This window comes from Anarhichas minor, unplaced genomic scaffold (genome assembly GCF_050575085.1).
Source record: "Anarhichas minor isolate MPS153535 unplaced genomic scaffold, ASM5057508v1 ptg000114l, whole genome shotgun sequence".
NCBI lineage: Eukaryota > Metazoa > Chordata > Actinopteri > Perciformes > Anarhichadidae > Anarhichas > Anarhichas minor.
Window position 1 is genome coordinate 1,686,150 of NW_027466560.1, and position 27,329 is coordinate 1,713,478.

Below are 27,329 nucleotides of genomic sequence, written 5' to 3' on the forward strand. Positions count from 1 at the left end.
CTGCACTCTTTTAAATGTTCCATCTTTCAACATTTGTTTACAATCTGACTCTGATCCTTCAGCAGAGCCATGATATGTTACATTCTCTGTTCTTCCACATTTACTGTCAATAGTTATTAATATTCATAGTCATTCATACCTGAGATATAAAGGATGAAGTCCAGGAACAACATGGCCGTTGTAGTCTTCAGCTTCTAGTCACAGAGTTTAATTCATCAGCTCATCAAAACAATAGTAAAGAACAATAGAAGAGCGTTAAAACCCAACAGCCTCGACTTCTACACACTCACAGCTGGAGAGACTAAATGGAGCGTGAGAAAGTGTTTGAGTGAACATGTAGCTGTGACCCAACTTCCTCCTTCACTTCTTCCTCTTCCTCTTCTTCTTCTTCCTCTTCCATCTTATTGGTGCATTACTGCCACGTCATCACTTCCTCACTTCTCATCAAAACTCTTAATAAACCAGGTGAACGTGTTGGCCCCTCCTTCTAAACGTCACCACCAATAGAAACGCATGGATGGTTGAGCTCTGTAGCAGTTGGCAGTGTGTCCTCTGGAGGGCGCTATCACCTGAGCACATCATCTCTGCAGCAGATTGTCCTTCAGACTAATTCAGAGGACCGTGCTGCTGACGTGGACCTCAGACGCCTCACCAGTTCTTTGTGTTCAGGTTGTGAACACAAGTGTTCAGGTTGTGTTCAGGTTTATTTTACACTGTTGGCTCGTTTGATATTTATATATATTATAATATACATTATAACATACATATATATATATTTATATATATTATAACATTTTATATATATATATATATATATATATATATATATATATATATATATATAAGGCATTTTTTTATTTTTTTTTATTTTGAAAGTCCGTTGCTCACTGGCAGCGGTGGAGGAATGGAGACTACTGGACATCACTGCGGTAAAGTCAGCAGACACTTACATGTTAGTGCTCCTATATGTTGACATTCACGGTAAACGCATTAAACGGCACAGATCGGGAGCGAGCGAAGGACTTTGAAAGTTAGCGGAAAGTTAATGTGAGACAACATCCGGTTTCTTCAGACGAACATCCGGTTTTCAGAATAAGATGCCAACAAAGTATGAATTATATTCACATTAAGTATAAAACATGCTGCATCTCGTGAGTTAAAAGGAAAATACACCTAAATTGTGCGTAAAGTGTCTTTATTCTTTGATCGCTGGGTCACCATCATCACCTCTGAGTTACAGCATCATAGTGATGAAGAGTAGAGCTGCATTCACATTGCACAGCAGTGGAACGTTTCACACACAGTCACACACTGAGCACAGATAGTGAAGAGATAGAACTGCTGCTGTGTGAAGAGAACACTGCTGCTAACAACAACCTGATGTGTTTAAAGTGTTTACAAACCAAATGTTATTCACCTTTTCTTCATATAGCAGTACTTTTAAAATAAAAGTGCGCAATACACTACTTTTGAATTCATTATTGAACTTTGCCATAACAATACGATTAATCGCAAAAAATCCATGCGATTAATCGCGATTAAATATTTTAATCGTTGCCCAGCGCTAATATATATATAAAATGCATAAAATGTATAAAATGCACGGCCTGCCACTGATATATATATATATATATCAGTGGCAGGCCGTGCATTTTATACCCGGGCCTTCAGTGCCGTCCTACTACAGTTGAAAATGCAGAAGCTTAAATTGTGGGAAATATAATGTTTTCTGCGCTCACGTAGGAGACAACTGGCTGTGTGACCTCTGAACCCGGAACAAAAAACAAACAGAAAAAAACACAGCTGAGGCCGCACGTGTGTTATTGGAGGCTACGCTAAACTAGCTTAGCAGGAAAACAACAGCAGCACACAAGCTATGAACTCTCCCCGCAGCGTTTATCTGTTCTCTACTGATTCAAACAGACTAAAGCAATCGCCACTCAATCCACATCTCTCCAGACCATCATTCTGACTTTGTTAAAGAAAACAGCCGAAACAGATTCAATTGTCTGGACAATAACTCCGCACATGACGGGATGCTTCGTCATTAACGGACAATGCATATAGTCCAAATCAATATCATTAACACAATGACAAGAACAAACTCACAAGAACCAGTCACATATATTCATATGACAACAGAGCAACAAATCAATCCAGCAGACCTGCAGCAACACGCATTCTGCTGCACACTGGAGGGCCATTCAGATATTACATGTAAAATAACAAATGCTGTTGACTTAAAGACAAACTCCATCCTCCTTTCTTTGTTGACTCAGAGTTTAATGTTAAATGTCCTCCAGAAAGGCGTTGCTAGAAACTCACGAATCCGTTTCTCCTCCTTCAGCCATTGAGTGTTAAAAAAACAAAGCTAGGTAAAAAACTAAAGAATCTACACCAAGCAAAACGCAAAACATCAATTACTCTTATTACTCCAACTAAGCCTCTGATGGCTACCTTATTAAGTAAAATAAGGGCTCCATCTAAAAATAAAAAACACAAAAAATAACTTTTTAAAAACTTGTGTTGTGTTTCCTGGACTGCTGCCGTAAATGCTAGAAAAGCTGCGCAGGTTAAAATAGAAGCGCTCCGCCAAAATGTATAATTCTCAATTATCCATCAGCTATACGTCCGGGTCCGGATAGAACAGCGTCTGGGTCCGGATCCGGACCGCGGTCCACCTATTAGTGACCCCTGGTATAGTGAAACGAAAAGAATCAGTTTTTACAACCAAAATATTTAAATCAAGACTCTTTAAAACATTCTGTAAGATAACAAAGAAACACTTCAGGAAACATCCGGTTTATTAAGTTTTAATCAAAATAAAGAGTTCTATGTCTGAGGTCATTCATCATTTTCATGCATTCCAAATGTAATTATTTTAAATGCAACATATCCATCCTGAAGAAAGAGAAGGTTCAACCACAGACATCGTACTGTTTGACAGTTAGCACAACCCATTCAAATGTTTTTAAAGAGTTAAAATTACATCGGTGAGTTTTTAACTTTCTTTCAAACAAAAAAAACTTTTATTAGCAAAGTAATCGTGTAATTTATCACGTCGTTACACTGCACATGTGTTCCTTTTCCTAATTATAAGGTGTTGCGTGTTGACTCAAACACTTACATATTACACTGCTGCTGATTGGTCCCACAGTGCATCACTGACTATGAGTCTTAATTAATGACCTCAACTCTTCAGTAAACAGCGACCTCATCTACTTCTATTGCAGCGACTACATCTCCCACAATGCCTCTGCTGGCTGCAGGTGAAAGCTAAAAGTGTATCTCATGAGAGGAGGAGACAAAGAGGTCCTTAAAGCTAACTTGTTTTTGACTGCAGTTTAGTTTTAAGGTTGGTCGTTAAATAGTGAAACACATTGAACAGTTGTAGCAAATATCTTAATTTTAATCATAATAAAAAATGTTTAGGCTGATTACAGTCTAGGTATATGAATTATAAATACAAATGAATTCACAATTTGATACGTTTAAATGTCATGTGTAATATAAAAGTCGCTTAACGACATCAAATCCAATGAATCCCATTAGAGGCAAAGGCTGACTCGGCAGATAATGCTACTCTGCTAAGCTAGTTAGCTTTAGCAGGAGATTAGCTGGATTATTTCTCTGCCATGACTAGATATAGCTGCTGCCACATTTAGTTTAATTTGGAATAAACTGATCTTAAACTTTAGTCACCAGCTAGCTTTCACCTGATAGCTGTCTAGCTTGGTTTAGATGCTGCTGCTTTCACAGAAATTATACATTTGTGGATAAAACATTTAAAAAGTCAGTTTTCTGGGGCACATTGGTCCAGGTATCCACGGTGGGGTTACTTTACGGTTGGAAGGCTCGATCACACCTGGACATCATGCGTCTTCTCAGAGAAACACCGGCCGCAGCATCTTCCGTCTACGCGGTCCATCTTGGTGATGTAGACGAGCGGCTCGATGCTGCTGCTCAAGTCCATGATGGAGAACACGCTGACGCTGATCTGGCAGTGGAACACCACGAACGTGTAGTACGACACGAAGGGCATGAGGGCCACGGGCAGGTAGTTGGACACGACGATGGCCAGGATGATCAGCACCATCCGGAGGGCCTTCTTCTTCACCGGGTGCATCTGCTCTTTTCCCGCCACCGCGCGTCTGAGGACCCAGACGACGGAGATGTTGCAGAAGACCATGACCGCGAAGGCGAACAGGATGACGCCACCGAAGACCTCGTTGGTGCTCCCGACTCCCAGGATGGACGAGGTGAGGCCGAAAGCCAGGGTGAGGGCCCAGACCACTGCGGAAATGCCGATGCGGATCTTATTGTCTCGGATACCGGCGAACAGAACCGGGTGGACCACGGCCGTGTAGCGGTCCAGGCAGATACACACCTGGGACAGCAGATCCGTGAAGGAAGAAGCCTGTTACAGCGTGCACTTTAGTAGTAGCTGAATCAAAATTGACTTAATTGATGAAAAACTGGAGCAGGTTTTGGAAAAGGAGAAAGAGTTCTGCACTCAACAGGGATGCAGATAACACACATGAGCTGGAAAGTTGTACTTCCGAGTCCCCTGAATAACACATGGAAGAGTTACTGACACTTCAAACCTCATGGGCAGCTCAGTTGATCCGAGTTTAGTATAGTATTAGTAAAGTGAATAACGCATCTGTCAAAATGCTTTTATGAGGTTTATGTCTGAAATACAACAGCAGTACATTACAAAATGCAACTGAAGTGACGAGGTGGTCAGATGGTGGTTGCAGCGGGTCACAGTATGTAATTAAATAACAACCATCTGAAGTCATTTATGTATTAGAGCGGCAACAGATTAGGAAAAGGCTGTTTTTACGGTCATTTCTAATAAGTTGAAGGTTCATAGAAGACCAAAAACTCACCAGAAAGAGTGGCGTCAGGTCCTTGACGCCATACGCGAACCTCTGAAAGTACCAGATGCGGCTGTTGTCCAGCAGCAGCCGGTTGACCATCTCTACGGGCGTCATGAGGCAGAAGTAGATGTCCAAGATGGCCAGGTTGAAGATGAAGATGTCCGAGGTGGACGCTTCCCTTTTCCTGGAGGCGATCTGCCAAATGACCAGGGCGTTACAGGGCGTCCCCACTGCCAGGTTGAACACCTTGACCCCAAAGTAGAAGATGAAGGCCCAGGGGGACGCGCCGCACACGTGGAACTGGTACCACGGTGGGATCCCTCGGGGGCCACTAGGGGAGGTAGAGTTCACGTAGAGGTTGGTGGAGGGGCTCAGAGTTGTGTTGAACATGGTGGTGGAAGAAGAAGTGCTGATGGAAAGAAAGGGAAAAGGCGATTAGAAGGTTAGTTTTGATTATCCAGATTTCATTTTTCTACATTTAAAAAGAAGTCAACCAATCTTACCTCAAAAGAGTTCTTGGTGTCCTGCAGTCCCCGTCTTCTTCACTTGCTGCAAAACTTTTTTCTGCATGTAGCACCAGCTCAGCGGGGCCAGGGGCCTTATAAACACGCTCCACGGGGACCAATGGCATCGTTGGATTGGGACAAATCTGAGGGACGATCTCTGCGGCCCAGGCAGCGATTGGACAGTAATGCAAAAATAGAGTTGCTGAGACATCTTCAGTGATTGGACGGTTCGGATTCGACAGACACAGAGGCGTGTTTAGGTTGCGTTAGACCGGGGTGGCATTATGTCCATGTAGAGTTATACATGCTGCAGGGGCAAATATTAATGGCCTCCTTGTCTTACTCTCTGTACTTTGAGTTGTTCATGTGTGAAGAGGGACTCTGTCTTTGCCTTCAGGGCAACCTGAGGGTAGAGCAACCTGCCTGGAGAATGTAGTGCTGTCTGTACCATCCTTTAAATTGCCTCTTGTGAATTTGAGTTCAAATAAGCTAATTTTCAGTTGTTGCATTATAAAGACATCAGTCTGGCCTGTGGATGCGTTTTTATTGTTCTCCTTCTGGTTTCATGTTAAAAGAGCAATCTGATCCCAAGTCTGTTGCTTTGTGTAATTACTATCTACAGCAGCACTGCAGCTGAACATTCGCTCTCACTGATGCAACTGCGGACTGTTCAGTAAACAGGTGATGCAACGTAAGCATAGATGAGAAATCTAATGCAAGGAGTTACTAATGTGTCCGGACTGTGTTAAGTGGTGAGAACCCACTTACATCAATACTGCTGGTTTCATAACCAACACTGTCTCCTCACCACGAGCAGCGATACTCTGCCTGTGAAGACAGTGGTGGAGTCTAAAGCACCGTCATCTCAGATGGGACACAAGTATGGGAAATGTAGGATCCAGTATTTTTGGAGTTTCACTAATACTAGTGATTACGACTCAGGATATCCCGGATGTGGTTGCACTAGATTCCCAACACCACAGATTAACACACACACACACACACACACACACACACACACACACACACACACACACACACACACACACACACACACACACACACACACACACACACACACACACACACACACACACACACACACACACACGGATCGTTTTCATTTTAAAACCCTGGATTCAAACAGAAACGCATTAGTGTGGATGTGGCCTACGACGCACAATGAGTTCAGAAGAAGTCACATTTTGGTGACACTAGGGAGGCATCGCCAAATGCAATATCAAACCCACCGCACTGCATTTACATCCATCAATCCACAAATACCTTAGAGGTGATGTGTCCTCTGTCAGCTTTGACTGTGGGTATTCAAATGTAGGGAATGAATCTCCATGAAGAGCCTGGTGTCTGTCAGGTGTTCGTCCTCACACTCCTGGGTCTCCTGCTGAACAACACTGTGATCTAACAGTGAAATATCTGTTACTGAGCTTACAATTTAAAACTATACGCTAGTGACTTCATTCACAGAAACCACATGTATGACAACTGCTTTGTTAGGATTGCAAAAATAATTGCATTGCATCACGCCAATTATTACGCATATATGGTTTTCCAGAAAGAGTGTTGTCGAGTATTTTTGCCTATTTTTTCCCCCAAATAGAGTAAAGTGGTTACAGTACAGGCACATCTACATTGAAATTATTACTACACGTATAAAAACTAAAGAGAACAACAAAGGATCTAAAGCTAAACACAAAGTGTAGTTTAACAGGACGTTATGTCACCAGAGCCAATGAGAAGCTGCACTCCTAACAGTACGCATGCTCAAAGATTATTAAAAACATTCTGTTGCATAAAGCACAAGTTCAACAGCAGACACTCTCTCCCATAAAACAGAACTATCAAAACAAAAATCATGATGCCAATATAGAGAATTTGCATCAAGTTCAGCCAGACAGACAAGAGATCACCTGCTGCAGTACAGGATCGGTGTCACATGCAAAGTCTGTGGCAGCAAACATGACAGCAGCAGGACGTGGAGTGTGGAGACCTGACAGGCTGAAGGACGTCCACCTGAAGGTGACTTATTTTAAATGTTTATTCATTTCCTTTAGCTAAACTTTTAAACTGTTTATAACATTTTAAACTGTTTATTCATTACCTTTTGGGTTTCTTGTACCATACAATTGCTTCGGTTATTCTCTGCCATACTCTGTGTGGTGTTGCATGAAGGCTCTTATTACTATAACAAGTCATTCTTACATTGGGTCTTGATAGGGAAGCTCTGTAAAAACAGGTTAATTTAAGAGACTATATGAAGTCTGACTTTAAGTTCTATTTAAGACAAACCTGTGCTGTGAAAAACAGGCCTTATTTCATGTTAAAGTATGAAACTTCCATCCTGAACAACTACGATGTGGATTCTATTTCAAAATATTACGTTTTCCTGCAGCTGTCGGGAGCATTTGTTTCATAGGAGGTAGAGAACATGACTGGTTTCTATCGTTTATTTCATTAAAAGGCAGCACTAGCTCACTGTATATGTGTCTGTTTCTCCCCTTTTTCTTATTTAAGGTGCATCAGCCGCTCACCGCTCAGCTGTTTGCTTACACACTCACCGTTTATATAAATATATATAATTTATATAATATATATAGTTTATATAAAGTATTGAGCAGTGGCTTTAAAGGGTAAACTTGCATGTTTTCAAAGTATCCTCTCTTCTGACAGACATTCAACACAGACGTCTAAAGATGGAAAACTGGAACTTCATAACATCCAAAAAGACGACTATTGGTGGACGAGTCCAACAAACAGGACTTTAACCAGAAGACCGGTTCAAGACCATGTTGTGGTTTTATGGTGATGGTTTAGTTGCCTAAACCCAACTGTTGGTTTTGTTGCTTTAACCTAACTGTTGTTAGTTTTGTTGTCTGAACCTAACTGTCGGTTTTGTTGTCTAAACCTAACTGTCGGTTTAGTTGCCTGAACCTAACTGTCGGTTTAGTTGCCTGAACCTAACTGTCGGTTTAGTTGCCTGAACCTAACTGTCGGTTTAGTTGCCTGAACCTAACTGTCGGTTTAGTTGCCTGAACCTAACTGTCGGTTTTGTTGTCTGAACCTAACTGTCGGTTTAGTTGCCTGAACCTAACTGTCGGTTTAGTTGCCTGAACCTAACTGTCGGTTTTGTTGTCTGAACCTAACTGTCGGTTTTGTTGTCTGAACCTAACTGTCGGTTTAGTTGCCTAAACCTGACTGTTGGTTTTGTGTGATGGAAAACTCAACCATCAGTCGGAACAACACAATGGAGGTCAATTACCTCGTCTGGTACTTCCTGCCCATCGCGGTCACGGTGCCACCACTGGGGTTGCCGGCCAACGCGCTGGTCATACGCCTCCTGCTGGGCAAACCCGGCATCTGCTCCACCTCTCAGATCTTCTTCCTCAACCTGGCTCTGTTCGACATGCTGTTCTGCCTCTTCTTCCTCGTCGAGTTTGTCTGCTTCGTGTGCGATCCAACAATGGCGGCTTCTAACTTCGTGGCGTGGGGTCTGAATCAGGCCGGAGGGCCGCTGCTGCTCTGCCTGATGGGTCTGGACAGCTACATGGCCGTCTGCCACCCGCTGGTCTTCGTCCGGCTCAAGGATCCCAAACTGCGACTGTCGGCGTGCTCCGTGGTGTGCGTCGTCGGCGCCGCCGCCTGCTGTCTGGTGAAGTTCTCCGCGAAGTTCAAGTGGTACATGATATCGGGGGTCCTGTGCGGCGCCACGGCGATCATGACGACCTGCAACATCCTGATTCTGAGGTCCCTCCGCCAATCGGGGCCCGGCAGGAAGGAGGTGCATCCGGTGAAGAAGAGAGCGTTTAAAACGGTGCTGACCGCGTTGGTGCTGGTGAATGTCCACTACCTCCCGCCAGTCGGCGAGTACCTGCTCCGGCAGTTTGGTCCCAGTCAGTTCAAGCCCTTCTCCTTCCTCACCTGCATGGCCTGGATAGCTCTCTCCACGGCCAGCTTCGTTCAGCCTCTGTGTTACCTGGTCCGCACCGGCCAGCTGCCCAAGCTCAGGTGTGACCGCGGCGACGGTTTAAAGGGGTCCGACCCTCGTGAGACGTAGAGCCAAACCTCAGGGAATGTATCAACATTACATATATCAAACAAAAAACTGCTATAAAGAAACTGTGTGAAGGATTTATTGGCATATAATATTCATAAGTATGTTTTCATTTGTGTAATAATTACCTTAGAATGAGATGTTTGTATCTACATAAGGAGTTCTCTTCACAGAGTCCACCATGTTGGTACGGTAGCCCAGAACGGACAAACCAAACTCCGGTTTTCCCTTCTTTTAAATGTTACCTGAAGGCCACCGTAGTTCTCCTACAAAGCTTGGAAACAGAGGGAGTGAGAGGACGACGGGTGTTCAGCTGGATGCAATCTGCAACCTCACCACTAGATGTCACTAAATGCTACACACTGCTCCTTTAAAAGAGGAACAAACGCAGTTATTGTTTAACTTTAAATGCTTGTATGCAAACATGAAACTCCTTGAATAGAGTCAAAGTAATTGTGGTGATCGACGCTGATGAGCTAACTAGTAACTGTAATAGAGAGCAGGAAGCTGAACACAGCTCTAGAAACTACTGGAGTTCATTGTTGATAAAGGTTATGAGTTATTCTCTGTAATGAGCAGGTTTTCTCCATAGAAGTCTACAAGCAACATTAGGAAATAAGACTTCAAACAACAATAAATGGAACAACAAAAGTGTATTTTTATCTCATATTTATTAAATCAGACAAACATCCCACTTTGGCTTACAGATGGGCATCAAGTACTCTGGAGAACACCTCGGGCAGATTCTGACAGTCAGCAAAATGTTATTGAAGTGATTTTAGATCATCAGACGTGTCTGGAGAAGATGGACGCAGTTCATATCTGTGTTGCTTGTAAACGTCTTCACACCAACAACGATCTGGATTGTTTGTTCATTGTTTACACATCGTCCTGTGTATCATAACACAGAGTTGACATCATTTTGAATTCAACCTTTGACGTAAAAGGTTTGGTAAGCGCAGCAAATCATAATCCACGGTTTCACAAGATCACGCATTCATAACACCAGATCTGTACCGAATTCACTCCGATCAGCAGCTTGAATACAAAAGATTCGAAAATTCATTTAACCTGCAAAACAATCATAAAAAAAAAATAGAAATCTATAATAAATAATTGCTGATCCTGTTTCCTGCTGGTCCTTTGATGATGGACTAGACCTGGTCCACCTCCAGTGAACTTCACAACAAGTCTCTGATGTTCTGCAACAAACGGGTTCTTCTACAATCCTCAATATTCTCATCTTACAAATAAATAACACTTTTCTGTCTCGTACGAGTCATAAGAGAAGAAGAGCGTCACGAAGTCAACACGACGTCTTCAAAGAGGTTTTTACAAATATATCGGTCTCGTGATGCTGTTTCAATAATATCTGGAACTGATATTTGTGTTTGAGAACTTAACTGAACAGATCTTTATATTCTAAAGATATTAAATATTGGACATAAGACGGACAGAGAATGTTAAAAACAAGCTTATTATTAAACTTTATTAATATCATGTAATAAACCTCGAGGTTCATTTAAAACATTTCACCTGATCAATAGTTCAATTAATAACAACGGTTTAAAAAGTGATTCTGTGGCACAACTTTAAGATTTCTTTGGTTTTTAGAAACATTTCACTTCAAAGTGAAGTGATTTCTGTTATGATTGTATATTTATATATACTTTACCTGATGTTTAATCACGGAGTGACTCGTCTATTGAAATGAAGAGAAACGAGCAACAGACCGAACAGAACTATCGAGAATAAAACACAAATTGAATCAGACGTTGTGAAATATTAAAAGCATAGTTTGGATTGTTTGAAGACCTGTTTGCTAGTTTGTGTTATTTGAGTGAATCTGAACAAACTATTTAAAACACCAAAGTCACTCAACACTGACTAACCACCCGCTGGAGGCAGCGGTAGAGCAGCAGCTACCGTGGTGTCTTTGAAGGCGTCGGCAGCAGCACCCCTGACTGTGTATAAGTACCTGCTTCAACCTCACTTCAAACTGTCGCTTTTAAATTGTGCAGTAAAAAAATAAAAAGCATCCTGTCACTTTAACATGAAGCAATCCAAAAACACAGCAAACCAGCAGTAGCATTTGGCCCCTGAACGCACCTCAGACCACCACCTTTAATGTGACTCGTACATGTTGAAATGCACTCTGCTGACATGCGGAGCGAGAGGCTCGGTCAGCGCGTGCCGGCGATCTGTCCGTGCACACGGAAGCGGTAGAGACACGTGTACTCAACGTGACCCCAGTTAGAGAGGACTCGCAGCTCCACGCAGCGATGCACCGCGTCGCTGGGGTTCTGCACGGGAAACAGAGAGAGAAGAAGAAGAAGGATGACCAAGAGAACGTTGTAACTTTATTCTTATATTCTGTTTTTAGGTTTACTTTGTAACATCTGCCTCTTGGCACATTTACAGCACTAGTTGTTATTAATGTGCACTGTCCCTTATGAAATAAACCAGTAAATAAAAGCAGACAGAAGATGAAAGAGAGGTTAGGGTACTTTCACAGTCGGCACATACGGAGCGCTCGCTGTGAGCTGGTCGTTTCTATACACAGGAAGTGGTTGTATTCTATGAACTCACAGGCAGCCTGAAGGTCTGCGTTGACTCTCCGTCTTCATCGTAGGTGAACGTTCCCAAAAGACTTCCTTCTTCTACGTCGTCCTTCATTCCCTGGAGGACAGAAAAGACTCGATGAGAACTGTGTCAGAGTGAAGACGGGTTCTCCAGCAGAACCGCTCGGCTGCTTTGGGCGGGCAGAGTGACTTTACAAGGTTCCAACAGACTTCATCACTTTAAACTATCACAACGATCATCACCGTCTCTGAACCTTCTCTTCCTACGGTGTATCTGTAATGAACACAGTTACATGCAGCTCTGCTACAGGGACAGCAGTGATGTTTAGAAGTGTGGTTGTACTTCTGTGTACTACTGCAAACAGACAGGAGTACCAGCAGTAAAGTCATGTACTCTTTTTACAAAAGTACGAGCGAACATTTTTTGATTTAACTGTTTTTAAATAACGACATGAATACCAAAATCACCCAAACTCTGTCAGAGTGGGACTGATAATATTTCCTTTTAAAGCTGCGGTCTTCTAATAAAAAACAAATAAATATCATTGAACTTACTCATTGTGTCTTTCCTCTACGGCTCTATGTACTTTAGGTTTGTTTGTGTTTGCTAATAATGTCTGTAAGAATATCTTCAATACTTGAAATATCAATATAACTTGTTTGTTTGGTTAAATCTTTGCACTATTGTTTAGTTAGTTCATTTAATATTATTCTATTTCATTGTATATATTGTGCATTTTTATATTTTATATTTTTACTCTGTTCATTTTATTGCTTTGCTTTAAAATGTTCCCGTTTACCTTTAAATATAAATACTGCTGAAGCAGAAACAACGTCCCCTTGCAGGATAAATAAAGTATCCCTCCATCCATCTCTCTATCCATCCCTCCATCCATCCATCCATCTATCCCTCCATCCATCCATCTATCCATCCATCCATCCATCTATCCCTCCATCCATCCATCTCTCTATCCATCCATCCGTCCATCCATCCCGCCATCCATCCATCCATCCCTCCATCCATCCATCCATCCATAAGTTCTGAATTCCAGCCTTTTGTAGACCGGAGAACACTCACGTAGACCTCAAAGTCTCTGGGGGCGGAGTCTATGTGTCCGGCGGGGGCGTTGCAGCGCGGCAGGTGATCCAGCGTCACATGAGTGAGAGTGATGGGGTGAGACAGAGAGATCACCAGAGAGCCCTGGACGCCGTGGAACGCCCAACATTTACCCGGCAACAGCACCGGGTGGCCCTGAGAGGGGGAGGAGGAGACGCAACCGTCCATTAACGTTAACGGTTTAGCTGGTCACTATGTTTATCTTGCAACCAGTGAACAGGAAGTGACCATATCTAGACTGAGGAGGAGTGACGTAGAGACGCCGTATACGTCTCTGGTAGAGACCTGTCAATCACCGTGTAGCCCCGCCCTAAAGCATCCCCTGCTTTATGGTCTGTTTGACTCTAAATGGACCATAATGTACTAAATGAACATCATGCTGTATTGAAGAAGACTTGAAACTAGAGATTGAGACCATAAACTCATGTTTACAATGTTTACTGAGGTAATAAATCAAGAGAGAAGTAGAGTCATTTTCTCATAGACTTCTATACAACCAGAGGAGTCGCCCCCTGGTGGACACTAGAGAGAATGCAGCTTTAACACATGAAGCTTTGACTTCACTTTACCTGAATAACAGTGCGAGGGCTTTCAGTCGGATACCAGAGAGGGATTCCAAACAGAGTCACACACGCTGAACGAATACGATACGTCTCTGAACACCTGGTACTGATCACACTGGCACCTACACACACACACACACACACACACACACACACACACACACACACACACACACACACACACACACAAGAGAAATTTGGAAGACAAGCCAATAACTAAACACGTTGTCATTGTTTCTTTTGAACATTGGTGAATAAAGGTAAGCGATGTTCCCAACCTTGAGTCTCCAGTGCAAAGTCGGCCATTTTGTCAGCCATCGGTCGTCCACAGTCTGAGCAGCTTCCTCTGTCGTCCTGCTTCTGGTTCACGTTCACACACAGTTCATACGGTGAGGAGATGTGTACTACTACATACTCTGTGTATTAGTACAGTAGAAACAGACAGGAGTACCAGAGTGGACGTGTTATAGACTCCTAAAACAATCAAGATCAGTTCAAGTGACGCTGTATTTAGAATAGTTTTAAAGTTATCTACGCTCTTGTACTGTGAATGTAATATTATGGGTTTTAGCGTCGGTGTCTGAAGTCCCTCCTCCCACCTTGAGGTGGTCCGTGAGCCACTTCTCCATGGCCTGCTGGAGCTCCGGGGTCAGGTGGTTTTGGACGGGGGGGCTGCTGGTGTCGGGACAGGGTGCAGGAGGAGGCCTCAGCTGGATGGACGACCACTCCTGGGACAGCTGCAAGAAACAGGAAGTAACATTGGAAAAGGAAAAGACTAAAGGACTACACGGCTGTGTGCTTCCTCAGCGGTGCGTCACCTTTGCATTCTGGGCCTCCAAAGTCTGGATCCTGAGGCGGAGGCCGGCAGCAGCGGACCGGCTGTCCGTCTGGTAAGACAACATCCGCTCAACCAGACCAGAGACCTCCTGCTGTAGACGCAGCCGGTCGTGAGAGTCCACCGCCGCCGCCGCCGCCGCCGCCGCCTCGAGCTGGGCTTTCACATCCTGCACCTCCAGCCGGAGCCTCTCCTTCACCTGAGAGAGACGATTAGAGCGGGTCAGTCGCTGTGAGAGGGGAGGAAAAGTGTCAGAGTAGAGGCTGTGGAAGCTCCATTTATAAGGACGTAAAGGACGTGGTCTTCAGTAAGAGCCTCAACAAGAACAGGAAGAAACACGAGAATGGTTTCTCCTGAGATTACATGGACAGATGGAGATAGAGCTTGGACCAAGGAGCTGCTGATCACTTCACTGATGCTGTATGAAGATCACTACCAGAATACTGCTTTCATTGTTCCCTAAAACTAAAACACAGTCAAGTTTAAAGAGCTTTAAGGCAACAACATCTGTTGAGATGAGGACAGAGAGATACTCAGGAGAGGAGAGGAAAGAAAAGATAAACATGTAGTGTCTTCAGTTCCCATCACCACCACTAGAGGCTCCTCCAGCACAGCTGGTGTTTGAGTCTGTTGTTCCTCCCAGTCTGTCTTCAGCAGACCTCCAGGAGTGAGGAAACGAGAGACAGAGAGAGAGACTCACCTGAGAGAGGAGGTGCTCCTGCTTCAGCTGCTGCTCCTCCTGAAACCAACACAGATCACAGGTCTCACATCTGGAGGAACACATCACACCTTAAATGTTTTAATCGTCTGACTTTTACCAAAAGATGTGTCATCTTAGCTTCTGAAGCAGCAGACACCACGGCTGGATCCTAGAGGGGGGGGGGGGGCAGTTTGATTATTTATGATGTTCTTTATTTAATTGTTGGTTTTTAAGATGATTTTGACTAAAATTGACCATCAGAACTAAGACGTTATGAACAATAATCTCTAGACTGAGCACGAGTGAGAAACAAGAGTGGTTAAGGTTATGGATGTGATTTGGATATATATATATATATATATATATATATATATATATATATATATATGATAATAATGTTACACGGAACAAGGCGCTGTGATGCTGTTTGCACAAACACACAGGCCTTTAAAGGAGGCGTTGTTTGAACGTTACATGCAGGGCCTCCTCTGTTCACATCCTTCATCATCGTTTATTCACTTTAAAGGTTCAGACGCTGAGACAAAAACCTTTATCACAAATTTAACGTCAATAATAATAATTTCAAAGATGCTAAACAGAATAAAATATGTAGAAAATAGATAACTACAGTCAGTTAAATAGTAACATTGATTCCTTATGTGAGCTTTTAAATCCTTAAAAGAAGAAGAAGGTTCCTGGACAAAGAACTACAACCAGCCGTAAAGTGAGCTACACCTCCTCCTCCTCCAGTCTCCTTCTGCTGTCAGTCTCACAGTCTGAATGTTTAATGTCCCTCTTTTAAACAATACATGAATACTGCATTGTGCATTGTGCAGAACTGCAACATGTAAATGAAGAACTGGAGACAAAGACACACCAGGGAAGAACTTTGAGGATCTGAAGCATCTGCAAATAACACACACACACACACACACACACAGACGCACAACCTCGTGTGCAGGATGTTTGGTGTCGGGCTGAGGATGAGGAGGAGGGTGAGGAAGAGTAGCAGCATGCAGAACAGGTTGACTCTCGGGTTCTGTGTGTGACCAGGTCTTTGTGACGGCCAGACAGGAGACGAGGGAGGTGAAGAAAGGGAGGTGGAGCCAAATGCCTGGAGGAGGAAACAGGAGGAGTGAAGCCTTAGGAAGAGCAGCAGACAGAGAAACATGGTATGAATACATGAACCTCGAGGTGTGAAACCTGTGACGACTCACTCAGTCACACTGCGCCCCTGCTAGACGATGACCTGGGGGGGAAACCCCGAGTACAAACAAGTCTAAGATGCTTTCAGGAAGTAGGTTTATCATCACGCTACAAAAAGGTAACTAAAGGTTACTAGCTCTCCTCCTGTTGGTTAGCCGTTAGCGATGCTGCTAACGTTACTAGCTCTCCTCCTGTTGCTTTAAACACTGATTGGTTGTTTACAATGAAACATTATCAGAGACTAGAAACATGTTCTACTGAGTCAGTAACACTTTATTTACACTGATGGTTAACGTTAAACTTTATTTACACTGATGGTTAACGTTTAAACTTTATTTACTCTGATGGTTAACGTTTAAACTTTATTTACTCTGATGGTTAACGTTTAAACTTTATTTACACTCTGATGGTTAACGTTTAAACTTTATTTACTCTGATGGTTAACGTTTAAACTTTATTTACTCTGATGGTTAACGTTTAAACTTTATTTACTCTGATGGTTAACGTTAAACTTTATTTACACTCTGATGGTTAACGTTTAAACTTTATTTACTCTGATGGTTAACGTTAAACTTTATTTACACTCTGATGGTTAACGTTTAAACTTTATTTACACTGATGGTTAACGTTAAACTTTATTTACTCTGATGGTTAACGTTAAACTTTATTTACTCTGATGGTTAACGTTAAACTTTATTTACACTGATGGTTAACGTTAAACTTTATTTACACTGATGGTTAACGTAAAACTTTATTTACACTGATGGTTAACGTTTAAACTTTATTTACTCTGATGGTTAACGTTAAACTTTATTTACACTGATGGTTAACGTTAAACTTTATTTACTCTGATGGTTAACGTTAAACTTTATTTACACTGATGGTTAACGTAAAACTTTATTTACTCTGATGGTTAACGTTAAACTTTATTTACACTCTGATGGTTAACGTTTAAACTTTATTTACTCTGATGGTTAACGTTAAAACTTTATTTACACTCTGATGGTTAACGATAAGCAAATTTAGGGACGATTGCTCAAAATGTATAGTAGGAGGAGGAGGGAAGAAACACAATTCAAAAAAAGGATCCAGACCCAAATAGCTGATAGATCCGTCTGGACCCACAGAATCCAGGAAAAGATTTGCCTTTGAGACGAAACATACGGTTTGTTGTTTAGCGCCATCGTTGGGCCAAATTGCACCACATTCGACTTCTATTGCCTTATGAGCAAAACTCCCACAAAGTGTGAAGTAGATCAAAAGATTCTCTAAGTATGTGTAGAACACACAGACACATAAATAAAATATATAATATGAGACATATAACAACGGTCAAAACTTGAGACATCGTTGTTTCTTCTTCTAGCGACTGTGAAAGTGATCATTAATAAAGTTATATTCACTTGACATTGTCTCTTTCTGAGAGGAAACAAGCGTAACTAAACACCGGTCGACGATGCGTCTCCGCGCTGTGATTGAAAATGATTCCATGTGACGTGTTAAATGTTTCACTTACACAGAAGTGCGATGAGGAGGAGGAGGAGACCGCAGGCCTTCTTCGTGCGGCCGCTGACTGAGGCGTGAGCTGCTGCTGCTGGGGGGGGGGGGGGGGGGGGAATGAGAGGAGAAGTTTAACCTGCAGCGATTCTGAGAGAGCTGGAGCCAAATCACATGAGACGACTGTGAAAACACAAAGCTGCTGGTGTGGAAGCAGTGTGTGTGTGTGTTTAATTAAATACGCTCAGCAATAATAGAAAACAAGGATACGTGACGTGTGGACCTTAAACATAAAACATACCTAAAGCTGTCAGACGCATTATTTGTGACTGCAATGCAGCGGCCATCAATGAGACGGAGTCTGCACAAAACAAAAGAAACAAGGAGATTATTATACAGACACACACACACACACACACACACACACTAACACACTAACACACACACACTCCAGTTCTCACCCGTCAGACTAAAGAAGGAACAGCTGATCCTGTCCCAGTATCCAGCACTGGGAGCTCTACTGTTCCTGCTGCTGGTGGCTGCTGCTGGTTTCCTGTGAGGACCCTCGGAGGACGAGTACCCCGAGCTGTCCACGCCGCTCTGACTCAGCAGCTCCTTGTGGTTGTCGGGTCGGAGGTGTAAACCCGGCCAGCCGGAGCCACGGAGCCCAGCGTAGAGGCTCTTCTCTGGGGGAACCGAGGGGCAGAGTGTGGGCGGAATCTGACCGCGGGTCGATGACGTGGTCAACGGGGGCCGAGGGGTCGCCGTTGTAGAGATGTAGGACACGGTCCTCATGGTGGGCTGGGTCTGGGTCTGGGTATGGGCCTGGGTATGGGTCTGGGTCCTTAACGGAGAGGGACTCAGGCCTAGGGGGGGGCAGAAAGAAGAGAGACAAACTTAGAGACATTTGTTTTCAGTCACCAGAGGGGCGTTCACTGACCTGTTTTATAATCAGAGAACTAAACGCTTTGTGTTAAACTCAGATCTGATTTCAGACATTTGAACAGAAAGACTTTGACTTTGAGACGAGGGAACAGGAAGTGTAATAATGCGGACTCCTGCAGCTCCTTATTGACACAACATTACGTCATGATTACTCAACACTGACAGGATGTTGCATTTCTTTTACCATCATACTGGTCTGCAGCAGCAGCAGCAGTGGGCGGGTCAGGACCGACAGAACGAGCATTGCTATTGGCTCTGCTGGGGGTGTGGGAGGCGGCCTTGCGAGTCCCCGCCTTCTTCTTGAAGACCCTGACAAAAATAAACAAAAACAGAGGGTCAAAGGTCAAAGATTGCTTATCATTACATTACACACACACACACACACACACACACACACACACACACACACACACACACACACACACACACACACACACACACACACACACACACACACACACACACACACACACACACACACACACACACACGTACTTGACCGGGGTCTCGCGGTAGGAAATGTTCGTGACGCTACTTGAATCAGATTCGTCGTCTGAGTTGTAGTAGCCGCCGGACACCAGACGAGAACTCCTGCGAGACATGACTAAGAAAAATAATGAGACATGAATTATTAATAATGTACATAGAGGGAGGAGATCAGTACACACACACACACACATATCATCATCATCCTCAACTAGGACGACACACACTTTAAAGACAACGTTAAAAATCACAGGTTAGATTGCAGCAACACGCTAGTTTTAATAGCATCAGCAGCAGAGGGTCGTTGTATTGTAGTAGTAGTAGTAGTAGTAGTAGTAGTAGTATGTACTTGTACAGAAAGAGTATAAGCAGTACCAGGAGTAATGTGTACTACTTACACGCTGTGGTAGCTTAGTTAGCAGTAGCAGTTGTAGTCGTCATATATTAGTTTAAGTAGTAAGAGATGCAGAAGAAGTAACAGTAGTAGTACTATTGTTGATGTAGTAGTGGTAGTAGTATTGTTGATGTAGTAGTAGTACTATTGTTGATGTAGTAGTAGTAGTAGTAGTATTGTTGATGTAGTAGTGGTAGGAGTAGTACTATTGTTGATGTAGTAGTGGTAGTAGTAGTACTATTGTTGATGTAGTAGTGGTAGTAGTAGTAGTATTGTTGATGTAGTAGTGGTAGTAGTAGTAGTATTGTTGATGTAGTAGTGGTAGTAGTAGTAGTATTGTTGATGTAGTAGTGGTAGTAGTAGTATTGTTGATGTAATAGTGGTAGTAGTAGTACTATTGTTGATGTAGTAGTGGTAGTAGTAGTAGTATTGTTGATGTAGTAGTGGTCGTAGTAGTAGTATTGTTGATGTAGTAGTGGTAGTAGTAGTATTATTGTTGATGTAGTAGTGGTCGTAGTAGTAGTATTGTTGATGTAGTAGTGGTAGTAGTAGTATTATTGTTGATGTAGTAGTGGTCGTAGTAGTAGTATTGTTGATGTAGTAGTGGTAGTAGTAGTAGTATTGTTGATGTAGTAGTGGTAGTAGTATTGTTGATGTAGTAGTGGTAGTAGTATTGTTGATGTAGTAGTAGTAGTAGTATTGTTGACGTAGTAATGGTAGTAGTAGTAGTATTGTTGATGTAGTAGTGGTAGTAGTAGTATTGTTGATGTAGTAGTGGTAGTAGTAGTAGTATTGTTGATGTAGTAGTGGTAGTAGTAGTAGTATTGTTGATGTAGTAGTAGTAGTATTGTTGATGTAGTAGTGGTAGTAGTATTGTTGATGTGGTAGTAGTATTGTTGATGTAGTGGTAGTATTGTTGATGTAGTAGTGGTAGTAGTAGTAGTATTGTTGATGTAGTAGTGGTAGTAGTATTGATGATGTAGTAGTGGTAGTAGTAGTAGTATTGTTGATGTAGTAGTGGTAGTAGTAGTAGTATTGTTGATGTAGTAGTGGTAGTAGTATTGTTGATGTAGTAGTAGTATTGTTGATGTAGTAGTGGTAGTATTGTTGATGTAGTAGTGGTAGTAGGAGTAGTATTGTTGATGTAGTAGTGGTAGTAGTATTGTTGATGTAGTAGTAGTATTGTTGATGTAGTAGTGGTAGTATTGTTGATGTAGTAGTGGTAGTAGTAGTAGTATTGTTGATGTAGTAGTAGTAGTATTGTTGATGTAGTAGTGGTAGTAGTATTGTTGATGTGGTAGTAGTATTGTTGATGTAGTGGTAGTATTGTTGATGTAGTAGTGGTAGTAGTAGTAGTATTGTTGATGTAGTAGTGGTAGTAGTATTGATGATGTAGTAGTGGTAGTAGTAGTAGTATTGTTGATGTAGTAGTGGTAGTAGTAGTAGTATTGTTGATGTAGTAGTGGTAGTAGTATTGTTGATGTAGTAGTAGTATTGTTGATGTAGTAGTAGTAGTATTGTTGATGTAGTAGTGGTAGTAGGAGTAGTATTGTTGATGTAGTAGTGGTAGTAGTAGTAGTATTGTTGATGTAGTAGTGGTAGTAGTATTGTTGATGTAGTAGTAGTATTGTTGATGTAGTAGGAGTAGTATTGTTGATGTAGTAGTAGGAGTAGGAGTAGTATTGTTGTTGATGTGGTAGTAGTAGTATGAGCAGAAAGTCTGACAGACGTTCTCTTAGTTAATCTCGGCGGTCTGTAATCCAACTAATCTACAGGAGTCATCCTGCTGCACACGCGCACACACACACACACACACACACACACACACACACAGTGTACCGTAGCGGAGCCACCATCTTTAAAGTATGAACAGTCTAAACAGCTGCTGATGAAGATGACGAGAGTGAAGAAGAACAGAAGCAGAGTCCAGCTGCTCTGCGTTGTGGTCGTGTGTGTGTGTGTGTGTGTGTGTGTGTGTGTGTGTGTGTGTTACGCAACAGGCATCTTAAGACGAGCCATCGGATTGGTCGGTGCGTTCTTACAGTGCAGGTGATTAGCATAAACCACAGATCACCAGCTTTAACTGGTCGCTGTGTTGCAAAACTCCTGTGGGAAGCAAACCTATCCTGCTTAATCTGAAGAAAGTACAAACGCCAGAGAGGTGCATACATATATATGTATATATATATATATATATATATATATATATATATATATATATATATATATATATACATACACATATATATGTACCCCCACAGGCCTCAGCCTGAAAACAACAGGTACTTGTGTACATTCTGAATATAGATAACAACACATTGAACAGGGTGGAATATCTGCATCTACAGTAACTATTATAACTTTTACAGTATATTACTATTTACGCGTTAGGTTTCATCACATCCTAATTTCACGCACACACGCACACGCGCACACACACACACACACACACACACACACACACACACACACACACACACACACACATACACACACCTTTCTGGCTCACTTTTGATGCATTTAAGTTGATGTTCAGATGTTAGTAAGCTGTAACGTCTGCTGGAGCCTCCGTGTGTTTCACTGCACACGGTCAGAGAGTCCACCAACCTTCAGAGACTCCAGTGTTGGTCCTGCAGCACACTGAGCCTCCTCTGGAGGAGAGGAACCAGCCCGCTGAACCTCCTGATGATCAGAGACTCTAGCTACCGAGAGGAGAGGACGACAGAAAGGGAAGCTGTGGCTGTTAGTACCCGACAGATAGAGACAGGAAGTCACACACACACACACACGCACACGCACACACACACACACACACACAAAGAGGGCGTTCAGGTTTTATTTAGTTTACATTTGACTATCTAGATCAGTGGAGACAGTTCTCTCATCTCAGCTTCCTGCACAGGTTCTGTGGTTCTGTGCCTACAACAGAACAGACTACATGCAGACACGTCTCTGTTCACTGTGAACAAGAACACACCGTCGTACAGGAGCTGATGCAGACTCTCATCAAGAGACGTCTTATTATTTTAAGCTGATATTACATCACTCATCTCTACACATGAGACATCTGTCACACAAACTGTTACTGTGTTAAACTTTACATGATAACAACATATATGTATTTATTCTCTCTCTCTCTCAAAGATATCACTTTTTAAATGATAATAATAAAGCAACATGCTTTAAACCATTTGGCACGTCCACTTATTATAAAACACAGAACAGATAACTGCGCTCTTCGCTGTCACCTTTTTTTTTACCTAGCCGTCCAATCTCAATGGAGGATGGGCGGGACAAATACAACCAGACGCTGCACCTCATTGCTCTTCTGCATTTATCTATAAACAAGTATAATATATAATAATATACAATAAAGTACTTCATTAGTTTTAAAACTGTCATCTTCATCATCTAAAAACAACAATGTACCTGATAATAGCCCAACACTTTATAAAGCACTGAAATCAGGGTAAATTAAGTAATATGCTACCTCACATCCTGTTACAGGATCTACAGGTAGTGAGTCTCTGAACACCAGACCTCCCTTTGCTACCTCACATCCTGTTACAGGATCTACAGGTAGTGAGTCTCTGAACACCAGACCTCCCTTTGCTACCTCACATCCTGTTACAGGATCTACAGGTAGTGCTCAGGGCGGTCACTGTAACTGGTCCAGTCTCTCAACCACAGCCACCAGCTACAGACAAAGAGCAGACTGGGACAAAGGGATGAAATGACAAAAAGGGAGAACAGATGAAGGAATGTGTGTGTGTGTGTGTGTGTGTGTGTGTGTGAAATGTTAGTTTGAATCCACAGGAGGGGAAATGTGTAAACCACTCTTGTGGGTTTAAAAGCCAGCGAGGGAATAAAGAGTTTTCTTAATGAGTGGAAACATCAGAAGAACGAAAGAACGACGGAAGAAAGAAAGAAAGTAAAAACAGAGAGAGAGAGAGACAGAGAGAGAGAGAGAGACAGAGAGAGAGAGAGACAGAGAGAGAGAGAGAGAGAGAGAGAGAGAGAGAGACAGAGAGAGAGAGAGAGAGAGACAGAGAGAGATAGGGAGAGAGAGAGAGAGAGACAGAGAGACAGAGAGACAGAGAGAGAGAGAGAGAGAGAGAGAGACAGAGAGAGAGAGAGACAGAGAGAGAGAGATAGGAGAGAGAGAGAGAGAGAGACAGAGAGACAGACAGACAGAGAGACAGCGAGAGAGAGACAGAGAGAGATAGAGAGAGAGAGAGAGAGAGACAGAGAGACAGACAGACAGAGAGACAGCGAGAGAGAGACAGAGAGAGATAGAGAGAGAGAGAGAGAGAGACAGAGAGACAGACAGACAGAGAGACAGCGAGAGAGAGACAGAGAGAGATAGGGAGAGAGAGAGAGAGAGACAGAGAGACAGACAGACAGAGAGACAGCGAGAGAGAGACAGAGAGAGAGAGAACGGGTCCTCATCGGCCCAAAAACCGACGGGCAGACGGTTTAATCCTGCCGCTAACTTTAGGACGGTGTTAGTGAAACTCAAGACATACAGAACAGATGAGTCATCAGTGTGGAGCTCTCTGTAAAGTAGAGAGACACACACACTCTCACTCACACACACACACACACACACACACACACACACACACACACACACACTCACACTCACACTCACACACACACAGTTCAGCCACAAACCGACTAAACACCGTTCATACCAAAGTGAACCAGATGCTCACGTTAGAGTCAGTCTGTCTGAGGAGCAACATCTCCTCCTCATGTGATCGTGCAGCCTCCTCCCAGCTCCTCTTCAACCCTTTATTAATATTCTGCTGTTAGTGCTGAGAACCAGTTCAGAACAATATATGGATAAAAGGTCAAAGATCGGTGTTCAATATTCTGGCACGATATGTCGTGACATAGAGAACACAACGTGGATGAAAGAAGTAAATTATGCTTAGAAAATATAAAGTATGATAAAACTCAGAGTTTCTTCCAGATATTATTCAGTGGGAGATTTTTAACTTATATTTACTTTTTAATCCTTAAATGAGACAACAGAACAACGACTCTATTTTCAACTGAGCACAATGTTAAATATTAACAAAGTATAAACACAAAGTTAAACCTTCAAAGATAAATCAAAATGAGTCTTTAGTTATAATAAAACTGATGAACAACACTTATGTTAAATATGATATATTCTGTTGCTTTTGACAGAAATACAACATTCGCGCAGTAAGAATACTACAGCGGAGAATAATTAAAATAACTACATACACTTTAAACATGTCAGATATTAAGACTTTAGACCAATCGGACACAGACTTTGTGGCATTTATTTTGGAGCACAACACATGTCATTTTTGGCTAACTAGCCTTGAATATATATATATATATATATATATTATAAATGAAAATTATATATTATACATTAAATTATATATTATACATTAAATTATATATTATAAATTAAATTATATATTATAAATTAAATTGTATATTATACATTAAATTATATATTATAAATTAAATTGTATATTATATATTAACTTGTATATTATATATTAAATTGTATATTATATATTAAATTGTATATTATATATTAAATTATATATTATATATTAAATTATATATTATACATTAAATTATATATTATAAATTAAATTGTATATTATACATTAAATTATATATTATATATTAAATTATATATTATACATTAAATTATATATTATAAATTAAATTGTATATTATACATTAAATTATATATTATAAATTAAATTGTATATTATATATTAACTTGTATATTATATATTAAATTGTATATTATATATTAAATTGTATATTATATATTAAATTGTATATTATATATTAAATGTACTGGCTCTATTAACGTTAACTGCTAGTTGAAGCAACTCAACTCTTAACAGTTATTTAAGTTAGTTCAACTTTACAGGAGCATCCGGGTACCGGCAACATGTTTAAATAATAACAGCAAAGTCAGCTGGAGAGTAGCGGAACAAACACTACATTATATTACATACTAGTTAGCTATAAATGCACTATAGACTACAGTTGTAAACGTAAGTCCTTAATCTTACCTCTGAAGTCGGTTTACAGATATAAAACACAACAGGACCAACGTCTCCGTTACACGTTCAGGAAGATGAAGTGTCTTCAGACCGCTGCTTGTTGTTGTGACGACAGCTCGGAGTGTTGACAGTAGCGGAATCAAGCTAGCTAAAAGGAAGCAGAAGAAGAAGAAGAGGGGGACTTCCGGTTAAGGTTTACAAAATAAGCTTCTGCATCACAACTCCGAGACGAAAAAACCCCCAAAATATTATCTTTATTTTATGTTATTTTTAAAAGTTCTTAGTTTCCATTTAATTTGAAGTATTATTATTATTATTAAATATAATTATAATTATATTATATTATACTACTGATGATGATGATTATTATTGTTATCATCATCATCATCATTATTATTATTTATATTATAATTATAATTATTAATGTTGTTGTTGTCATCATCGTTACTATTATTATTATTAATAATATTATTATAATTGCTATTATTTATATTATTATTATTATTGTTATTTTAAAGGAGTTATATTGTACATATTTGTTATACTATTTTATAGTATCTTTGTAATATTTTTATTGTAAATTATTCTATATTTACTTATATTTAGTTTTGCATTGCTTGCCTGTGTTTTTTATTTATTTGTTTATTATATGCATCAAATACCAAGGACAATGAGTTATCAGTTAAAATACTTACCTCAGATCAGAACTGTCAACTTGTTACAACTCGATGTCATTATTCTTATTCTTGTTATTATTATTATTATGGAAATTTAAAATGATGACCAGCAATCCCACATAGTAGAATGGTGTATTATGTTCAACAAAGAACAACAAAGACCTTTTCACCAGGAAATAGTAACGACAGTCCCCTTTTAATTCATTTTATTATTATTATGTTTATTTTCACTTTGTACACGACGATAGAAATGATGTCGTCCACCGTGAAACTGTTTCCGGTCTCGTTCTAACGGCAGACACGCGGGGCGCCCTCTAGTGGTGGTACATGAGCCCTGCTTTAACCCTCCAGCTGTTATTCAGGCCGGCAGACGCGCGGTGGCGCCATCACACCGAGAACAACCAGCCGAGCAGAAGCTCATCATGCAGCGTCACACTGGACACTTAATATTTAGGACCAACGTCAAATCAGAAGTGTGAAAACAAACATAACCATAATTAATATGATATTATTATTTAAAATTACAGAACGAGAGCTGAATGACACACCTGGGTCAAACTGCCAACCAAGTGAGCTAAAACTGTTAAAAAATAAAACATATGCTGCAGAGTTATATTATCCAGAAGCTGAACTGAACTCAAAACATATCTTTACCTCATCAAAACAAGTCTCTGCAGTAGTTCTGGTGCATTTAAACAACATTAACTTCTCTGCACATTTAGATATTAGTCGTTGGAATTATATATATATATATATATATATATATATATATATATATATATATATATACACTGTGTATAT

At 41.2% G+C, this 27,329-nt stretch overlaps 2 protein-coding genes across 12 annotated transcripts; both read right to left on the bottom strand.

The window, feature by feature from the left end:
• Nucleotides 1–3,710: 3,710 nt before the first annotated feature.
• LOC142940073 (G-protein coupled receptor 35-like) lies at nucleotides 3,711–5,514 on the bottom strand. Its single transcript, XM_076082961.1, has 3 exons — nucleotides 5,387–5,514; nucleotides 4,893–5,292; nucleotides 3,711–4,387 (listed from the first exon to the last, which is right to left on the bottom strand). Exons 1-3 carry the CDS (start codon nucleotides 5,512–5,514, stop codon nucleotides 3,860–3,862), a joined length of 1,056 nt encoding a protein of 351 aa, XP_075939076.1. The 3' UTR covers nucleotides 3,711–3,859.
• Nucleotides 5,515–10,112: 4,598 nt separating this feature from the next.
• On the bottom strand, nucleotides 10,113–25,981 carry sun2 (Sad1 and UNC84 domain containing 2). Of its 11 annotated transcripts, none has more exons than XM_076082933.1 (18): nucleotides 25,861–25,972; nucleotides 24,499–24,575; nucleotides 22,391–22,485; nucleotides 19,399–19,507; nucleotides 19,088–19,212; nucleotides 18,420–18,824; nucleotides 18,260–18,319; nucleotides 17,978–18,055; nucleotides 16,206–16,369; nucleotides 15,374–15,424; nucleotides 15,256–15,294; nucleotides 14,539–14,754; nucleotides 14,320–14,457; nucleotides 13,999–14,080; nucleotides 13,727–13,842; nucleotides 13,119–13,292; nucleotides 12,048–12,137; nucleotides 10,113–11,761 (listed from the first exon to the last, which is right to left on the bottom strand). In XM_076082933.1, the coding sequence occupies exons 4-18, from the start codon at nucleotides 19,503–19,505 to the stop codon at nucleotides 11,642–11,644; spliced, it is 1,965 nt and encodes a 654-aa protein (XP_075939048.1). In that variant the 5' UTR covers nucleotides 19,506–19,507; nucleotides 22,391–22,485; nucleotides 24,499–24,575; nucleotides 25,861–25,972; the 3' UTR covers nucleotides 10,113–11,641. The 11 variants fall into 11 exon arrangements, with proteins under 11 accessions (XP_075939048.1, XP_075939051.1, XP_075939050.1 ...); XM_076082936.1 differs by having other exon boundaries at nucleotides 22,293–22,485; XM_076082935.1 differs by having other exon boundaries at nucleotides 24,499–24,600; nucleotides 25,861–25,962.
• Between the last annotated feature and the right edge of the window lie 1,348 nt (nucleotides 25,982–27,329).

Bases quoted from the DNA above. Each gene is read 5' to 3' on its own strand.
- LOC142940073 (XM_076082961.1), bottom strand. From the start codon at position 5,514: ATGCCATTGGTCCCCGTGGAGCGTGTTTATAAGGCCCCTGGCCCCGCT. The intron at 5,293-5,386 runs GTAAGATTGGTT...TCTTTCCATCAG, and splicing joins ACACCAAGAACTCTTTTGAG to CACTTCTTCTTCCACCACCA. The intron at 4,388-4,892 runs GTGAGTTTTTGG...CTGCTGTCCCAG, and splicing joins ACCTGACGCCACTCTTTCTG to GTGTGTATCTGCCTGGACCG.
- sun2 (XM_076082931.1), bottom strand. From the start codon at position 19,505: ATGTCTCGCAGGAGTTCTCGTCTGGTGTCCGGCGGCTACTACAACTCA. The intron at 13,293-13,726 runs GTAAAGTGAAGT...TCCCCCTCTCAG, and splicing joins GCCCTCGCACTGTTATTCAG to GGCCACCCGGTGCTGTTGCC. The intron at 11,762-12,047 runs GTGAGTTCATAG...TTTCCCGTGCAG, and splicing joins CGCAGACCTTCAGGCTGCCT to AACCCCAGCGACGCGGTGCA.